Raw genomic sequence first — 8,885 nt, 5'->3', positions numbered from 1 at the left:
TAACCTACCAGTATGTTTTTGGGTTGTGTGAGGAAACTGGAGCACCAGGAGGAAACCCACGCAAACACGGGGAGAACATACAAACTCCTCACAGATAAGGCCATGGTTGGGAATTGCACTCATGACCCCAGTGCTGTGAGGCAGAAGTGCTAACCACTACGCCACCATGCTGCCCTAATATTCATTCATTCATTATTGTCACATTGTCACACCAATTAAAACCGCCTGGTTATAGCTATCCACGTGTCCTAACGAATTTTGTTAGCTTCTGTGCCTCTGAAACTAAACATTCTGTCTCAGAACGAACAAATGAATTATTCCTTCTACAACACTCTCTACATTTATTCACTGGGACATTCATCACTAGCATCGGCTGAGAAGAACACGACTCTGTAAACTCTATAGAGATCATGAGCATTAGTGCATACACACTACATGATCCGTCTGTGATTGGTCGGAAAATATTAAACAGTACGACCAACCAAATTAGCTGATAACACACTTACACATAAAACACTCAATTTATACGCACAGTTCATAATAACATTATTTGCAAATTAATTGTATTAGCTTTCCTCTTGGTTAGCTGTTTGCATGGACTAGATTTCAGTCAACATGGTATCAAGACAATTTGCTAAGTTAGTTATATGAATTTCCATTCAGTATAATAACATTTGGCAGACAGCAGCAATTCTTGTTAGTTTTTAAATCTGTTGCTACAATGTTGCTGCTCTCTGCAACCTTCATGCTAAAGAGAAGCCAATGTGTGTAAATGTTTTTCAACAACCATGAACAACATTTAAACATTGGCTTCTCAATGACTGATAATGTTTGCAGAGCACTTTAGGAAAATAAATTGAATAAAGCAACATGTAGTTGCATTTTTAATCGTTAAACAATACTCAAATACAGCCGTAATAGTGGAGCAATAATAAAAATCTTTAAAGTATCATCCACAGCCCATGATCAGTAATGGTGTTCCCTAAGATGGGTGAGCAGATAAATATATATATGCTGAACTTATTACTACAACTCCATCCTGCAGTGTTGCACTGAACAGCTGACTCTCTTCAAGGTGGAGCTCTCATTAGATTAAGGAGTAGATTTATCAAATTTTCTAAAAAGTGGAGGTGTTACCCATAGAAACCAATCATTCATTCTATCATTTTCTAAAATGTACTGGAAAAATAATAGCTAGAATCTGATTGGTTACTATGGGCAACACCTCCACTTTTCCTTTTTAGAAATTTGATAAATCTACCCCTAAGTTTTTAAGTCTTTGTACAGACACAGAGCTTAAAATAAAAAAAAGTTCAACTTCCACTATAAGACTAAGAACTTGTTCCATGTTTCCATATTTCATACATTGTTCACAATGAGACTCATTTTGTGTTGGAGGTATGTCAATTTTTGGGGGGTAAGATACACCTATGCATAGTGTGCATGCATCCCAAAAATGCATGCATTGTACTTTTTTGTATGACCTATACCCTGGATTCAAATGGAAAAGTTTTTTAGATGTGCTTGTAATTGAATACGGGCGTACGGGCGTACGGGCGTACGGGCGTACTAGTTATGTGCATTTTTTTTAAACACAAGTTGCGTTCACTTAGCGTTCAAAGATGAATCAGTCCCTTGGTGTGCAAGTGCCTCTAACTCTGACAGAGACCCAGGACCAGATATGGGGCGGATCTAGATATTTTTTTTTAGGGGGGGGGAATGGCGATGTAGTCCCCTGCCCCATTTTTTTAAACTTGCAACAGTACAGGCTGCCAGGTGTCTCTGATTCAGAGCGGCAGGACATTATACCTGGCTTGCTTGTCTCTGCAGACTTGGGCCGTGCATAGTGTGCGGCTGAACACAGAACATTCCTACTGGGGGGAGGGGGCCAGTCGATCCGCCAGTGGACCAGACTCACATCGGTAGAACGAGCATGGAACTGGAGAGTAGTTCTGACCACATTCAAATACAAAGGTATCAGAATCTGTGTGTAAGTACGCACTGCCTGCCAAGTACTGGCCATATGGCGACAGACAGAAGTGACTGCAGTATATGCACAATCAATATAAAGTCACATCAGAGCGCATACAAAAAATTATATTATTTATTTTATAGCTAGAAGTGTCATTTACATTGAATTACATGCAATTGCGTTCATTGGCGTAAACTCTACATTTTATTAGTTTGTTTAAAAAAAGCACAATAAAAAAAAACTTCATTTGTAATAAAAGTATTCGTGAAGGTTTCAAGAAACCAATCAGATACACAGTAGTCATGTTGTTCAATGTCACTTTATACAAATCTGCATTTAATCTTCTAAGCGCATTCCTATGTCACTGCCAGCGCCCTTTCCTTCTAGCAAACAACAAACAATTTTATGGCACGTTCATCCGATTGGTTTGTCTTGCAATCATACCTGTGCACTATTTCCAATCACAAGCGACTGAACTTGTATGAACCTGACCTACTTTGCTCAGAGCAGCTTGGCACAAGCACTAGGGTGAGTCATGTATCATAGTAATAATAACATATACTTTCAGGCAATTATAGCCTCAGTTAGCAGACAGCAGAAGAAGTATGTCTTAGGCACAATGGCATGATGGTCAGCCAGTGCTCAATGACAAACGTGCACATTGCATTGCACCCGTATCTGTCTGCCAGAGCTGCAGTTCTTCTTCTACAAAATCTCATATTGAGGGGAATGTGTTGATAATGCACCATGAAATGTGATCAGCAGATACTGACAGCTCTGGATTAATAAGGGAGCTAATAGAGCTGAATCCAGGCCCCCTTGCTAATTAGGCCCTAGGCCCAATGTTCCTCTCTGAAGGATATGTGCAATGTCCATTGTCCGATTATAGCCGTGAACAATTCGCTTCACCTCTGCTGTTCTGTGTCACTATTTCCCAGGCTGCCCAGCACCAAGTACCATCAGAGAGTGCCACTTCTGGTGCCTCCACGTTGCCTATATTATGGAGGTTCCGGGGTCTATCGAGGCTGTGGGAGATTAGAGCTCATGAGCCAGAATGACCCCAAACCAGGTGGGATGCCAGGTAAGTGCCTAAGGTTGTCTGGCAGAGAAAGACTTTGTGCATTATATGACTGGCAGCAGAGTAATATCCGTGGAATCTGGCAATGGGAGTAATCATTATATGACAAGCAACAGAGCAATCGTTCTGCAATAAATGGCTGGCAATGAGGGTATCTCGGTGTAATATATGGATGGCATTTAAGGGTATTACAGAGCAATATATGGTTGGCAATGGGGGTATTTCTATGTAATATATAGATGGCAATGGGAGATATATCTGTGTAATATATGGATTGGCATCTAGGGCTATGTCTGTGTAATATATGGCTGGCAAAGGGCGTAATATCTGTGTAATATATGGCTGGCAATGGGTATTATATCTGTGTAATATATGAATGACATTTAGGGGTATTACAGATCAATATATAGCTGGCAATGGGTATTATATCTGCATAATATAAGGATGGCAATGAGGGGTATCACTGAACAATATATGGATGGCAACGGGGGTTATTTCTAAGCTATATATAAATGGCAATAGGGTTATCCCTGTGAAATATATGGATGGCAATATGTTTATTTATGTAATATATGACTAATATATGATTTATCTCTGCAATTAATGACAGGCAATAGAGTAATGTCTGTGCATTATATGACTGGGTATCTCTGTGCATTATATGACTGGGTATCTCTGTGCATTATATGACTGGGTGTCTCTGTATTATATGGCTGGGTGTCTCTGTATTATATGGCTGGATGTCTCTGTGCATTATATGACTGGGTGTTTCTGTATTATATGGCTGGGTGTCTCTGTATTATATGGCTGGGTATCTCTGTGCATTATATGACTGGGTGTCTCTGTATTATATGGCTGGGTGTCTCTGTATTATATGGCTGGATGTCTCTGTGCATTATATGACTGGGTGTTTCTGTATTATATGGCTGGGTGTCTCTGTATTATATGGCTGGGTATCTCTGTGCATTATATGACTGGGTATCTCTGTGTATTATATGACTGGGTGTCTCTGTATTATATGGCTGGGTGTCTCTGTGCATTATATAACTGGGTGTCTCTGTATTATATGGCTGGGTGTCTCTATTATATGGCTGGGTATCTCTGTGTATTATATGGCAGGGTATTTCTGTACATTATATGGCTGAGTATCTCTGTGCATTATATGACTGGGTATCTCTGTATTATATGGCTGGGTGTCTCTGTATTATATGGCTGGGTATCTCTGTGTATTATATGACTGGGTGTCTCTGTGTATTTTATGACTGGGTATTTCTGTGTATTATATGACTGGGTATTTCTGTACATTATATGGCTGAGTATCTCTGTGTATTATATGACTGGGTATCTCTGTGTATTATATGGCTGAGTATCACTGTGCATTATATGGCTGGTATCCCTGTGTATTATATGGCTGAGTATCACTGTGCATTATATGGCTGGTATCCCTGTGTATTATATGGCTGAGTATCCCTGTGTATTATTTGGCTGAGTATCACTGTGCATTATATGGCTGGGTATCTCTGTGTATTATATGGCTGAGTATCCCTGTGTATTATTTGGCTGAGTATCACTGTGCATTATATGGCTGGGTATCTCTGTGTATTATATGGCTGGGTATCTGTGCATTATATGGCTGGGTATCTCTGTGTATTATATGGCAGGGTATCTGTGCATTATATGACTGGCAATAGGAGGGTATGTCTGAACAATATATAGCCCCCAATTGGGTGTATCTTGTGTAATATATGACTGGCAATGAGGAGTAACTTTGTGCAATATCAATGGAGGTATCACTGCAAAGAGGATGAAATAACAAATTCCTTTTATAGAAAAGCAGCTATATTGACGGATTATCTATAGAGCTATATATATATATTTCTATATGTCTAGGAAGGTCCTGACTCCTCCTTCCTGAGGGTAACTGTTTCCTGGATGTGATAATACTGCCTATTTCCTGTGTAGGAGAATGACGGTCATTTGCTGACATTGATGATGAAATGTGGCTCTGATTGGTACTGCAGATTGGGGAGTTCTGATTTCCAAATTATGGAACTTTGCCTAAAATACTACTCACCAAACGGTGAAACGATGGTGGGGCTATATATGGTACACTGGTAACCAGGTAATGGGGCTATATATGGTACACTGGTGACCAGGTAATGGGGCTATATATGGTACACTGGTAACCAGGTGGTGGGCTATGTATGGTACACTGGTAACCAGGTGATGGGGCTATGTATGGTACACTGGTAACTAGGTGATGGGGCTATGTATGGTACACTGGTAACCAGGTGATGGGGCTATATATGGTACACTGGTAACCAGGTAATGGGGCTATATATGGTACACTGGTAACCAGGTGGTGGGCTATATATGGTACACTGGTAACCAGGTGATGGGGCTATGTATGGTACACTGGTAACGAGATGGTAGAGCTATGTATGGTACACTGGTAACCAGATGGTAGAGCTATGTATGGTACACTGGTAATCAGGTAATGGGGCTATATATGGTACACTGGTAACGAGATGGTGGGCTAGATATGGTACACTGGTAACCAGGTGGTGGGCTATGAATGGTACACTGGTAACCAGATGGTAGAGCTATATATGGTACACTGGTAACCAGATGGTGGGCTAGATATAGTACACTGGTAACCAGGTAATGGGGCTATATATGGTACACTGGTAACCAGGTAATGGGGCTATGTATGGTACACTGGTAACCAGGTAATGGGGCTATATATGGTACACTGGTAACCAGGTGGTGGGGCTATGCATGGTACACTGGTAACCAGGTGGTGGGCTATGTATGGTACACTGGTGACCAGGTAATGGGGCTATGTATGGTACACTGGTAACCAGGTAATGGGGCTATGTATGGTACACTGGTAACCAGGTAATGGGGCTATATATGGTACACTGGTAACCAGGTGGTGGGGCTATGTATGGTACACTGGTAACCAGGTAATGGGGCTATGTATGGTACACTGGTAACCAGGTGGTGGGTTATGTATGGTACACTGGTAACCAGGTAATGGGGCTATACATGGTACACTGGTAACCAGAAGGTGGGCTTATGTATGGTACACTGGTAACCAGGTGGTGGGGCTATATATGGTACACTGGTAACCAGGTGGTGGGGCTATGCATGGTACACTGGTAACCAGGTGGTGGGCTATGTATGGTACACTGGTGACCAGGTAATGGGGCTATGTATGGTACACTGGTAACCAGGTAATGGGGCTATGTATGGTACACTGGTAACCAGGTAATGGGGCTATATATGGTACACTGGTAACCAGGTGGTGGGGCTATGTATGGTACACTGGTAACCAGGTAATGGGGCTATGTATGGTACACTGGTAACCAGGTGGTGGGTTATGTATGGTACACTGGTAACCAGGTAATGGGGCTATACATGGTACACTGGTAACCAGAAGGTGGGCTTATGTATGGTACACTGGTAACCAGATGGTAGAGCTATGTATGGTACACTGGTAACCAGGTGTTGGGCTATATAAGGTACACTGGTAACCAGGTAATGGGGCTATATAAGGTACACTGGTAACCAGGTAATGGGGCTATGCATGGTACACTGGTAACCAGAAGGTGGGGTTATGTATGGTACACTGGTAACCAGAAGGTGGGGTTATGTATGGTACACTGGTAACCAGGTAATGGGGCTATGTATGGTACACTGGTAACCAGGTGGTGGGCTATGTATGGTACACTGGTAACCAGGTAATGGGGCTATGTATGGTACACTGGTAACCAGGTGGTGGGGCTATGTATGGTACACTGGTAACCAAGTGGTGGGCTATGTATGGTACACTGGTAACCAGGTAATGGGGCTATGTATGGTACACTGGTAACCAGATGGTAGAGCTATGTATGGTACACTGGTAACCAGGTAATGGGGCTATATATGGTACACTGGTAACCAGGTGGTGGGCTATGAATGGTACACTGGTAACCAGGTGGTGGGCTATGTATGGTACACTGGTAACCAGGTAATGGAGCTATGTATGGTACACTGGTAACCAGGTGGTGGGGCTATGTATGGTACACTGGTAACCAGGTAATGGGGCTATATATGGTACACTGGTAACCAGGTAATGGGGCTATATATGGTACACTGGTAACCAGGTAATGGGGCTATGTATGGTACACTGGTAACCAGGTAATGGGGCTATGTATGGTACACTGGTAACCAGGTGGTGGGGCTATGTATGGTACACTGGTAACCAGGGGGTGGGGCTATGTATGGTACACTGGTAACCAGGTGGTGGGCTATGTATGGTACACTGGTAACCAGGTGGTGGGCTATATATGGTACACTGGTAACCAGAAGGTGGGGTTATGTATGGTACACTGGTAACCAGAAGGTGGGGTTATGTATGGTACACTGGTAACCAGGTGATGGGGTTATGTATGGTACACTGGTAACCAGGTGGTGGGGCTATGTATGGTACACTGGTAACCAAGTGGTGGGCTATGTATGGTACACTGGTAACCAGGTAATGGGGCTATGTATGGTACACTGGTAACCAGGTGGTGGGCTATATATGGTACACTGGTAACCAGGTAATGGGGTTATGTATGGTACACTGGTAACCAGGTAATGGGGTTATGTATGGTACACTGGTAACCAGGTGGTGGGCTATGAATGGTACACTGGTAACCAGGTGGTGGGCTATGTATGGTACACTGGTGACCAGGTAATGGGGCTATGTATGGTACACTGGTAACCAGAAGGTGGGGTTATGTATGGTACACTGGTAACCAGGTAATGGGGCTATGTATGGTACACTGGTAACCAGGTAATGGGGCTATGTATGGTACACTGGTAACCAGGTAATGGGGCTATGTATGGTACACTGGTAACCAGGTAATGGGGCTATGTATGGTACACTGGTAACCAGGTGGTGGGCTATATATGGTACACTGGTAACCAGGTAATGGGGTTATGTATGGTACACTGGTAACCAGGTAATGGGGTTATGTATGGTACACTGGTAACCAGGTGGTGGGCTATGAATGGTACACTGGTAACCAGGTGGTGGGCTATGTATGGTACACTGGCAGTGTCGGACTGGCCCGCCGGGGGACCGGTCTATCCCCCGGTAGGCCCCGACCCTGATCGCTCCCCTCTTCGTTGGTGGGGGAGCGAGTAACTGAAGAAAAAAAAAACAAAATAAACCTTGCGTGTCTGCAGCGCCGGCTCCGTGCGCACTGAATGCCGGGCGTGATGACGTCATCACGCCCGACATTCAGTGAGGAGCGCCGCAGACAGAAGACAGAAGACAGAAGAGAAGATAGAATCAGATAGAAAAGGTAAGTGAGGGAATGGAAGAAAGAAAGAGAGCGTGAAGGGGGAGCCTGATGGCAGAGCATGAAGGGGGAGCATGAAGGGGGAGCATGAAGGGGGAGCCTGAAGGGGGAGTGCAGGGGGAGCATGATGGCAGAGTGAAGGCGGAGCATGATGGAAGAGTATGAAGGGGGAGCATGAAGGCAGAGTATGATGGCAGAATGGAGGGGGAGCATGAAGGCAGAGCATGATGGCAGAGCATGAAGGGGGAGCATGAAGGCAGAGTATGATGGCAGAATGGAGGGGGAGCATGAAGGCAGAGCATGAAGGCAGAGTGAAGGGGGAGCATGACGGCAGAGTGAAGGGGGAGCATGACGGCAGAGTGAAGGGGGAGCATGACGGCAGAGTGAAGGGGGAGCATGACGGCAGAGTGAAGGGGGAGCATGACGGCAGAGTGGAGGGGGAGCATGACGGCAGAGTGGAGGGGGAGCATGACGGCAGAGTGGAGGGGGAGCATGACGGCAG

The 8,885-nt window shown here is 44.1% G+C and overlaps 1 protein-coding gene across 1 annotated transcript in view; it reads left to right on the top strand.

Annotated features, from left to right (window-relative positions):
• The first annotated feature begins 2,661 nt into the window (after positions 1–2,661).
• Positions 2,662–8,885, top strand: part of DLX6 (distal-less homeobox 6) — a 42,955-nt gene continuing 36,731 nt past the window's right edge. Inside the window, exon 1 of the mRNA XM_075211767.1 lies at positions 2,662–3,053. Coding sequence (XP_075067868.1) covers positions 2,834–3,053 — 220 coding nt within the window. The 5' untranslated portion in view covers positions 2,662–2,833. The remainder of the gene's footprint in view (positions 3,054–8,885) is intronic.

Source organism: Mixophyes fleayi, chromosome 5, assembly GCF_038048845.1.
Source record: "Mixophyes fleayi isolate aMixFle1 chromosome 5, aMixFle1.hap1, whole genome shotgun sequence".
NCBI lineage: Eukaryota > Metazoa > Chordata > Amphibia > Anura > Limnodynastidae > Mixophyes > Mixophyes fleayi.
This window is presented reverse-complemented; position numbering and strand designations above follow the sequence as displayed.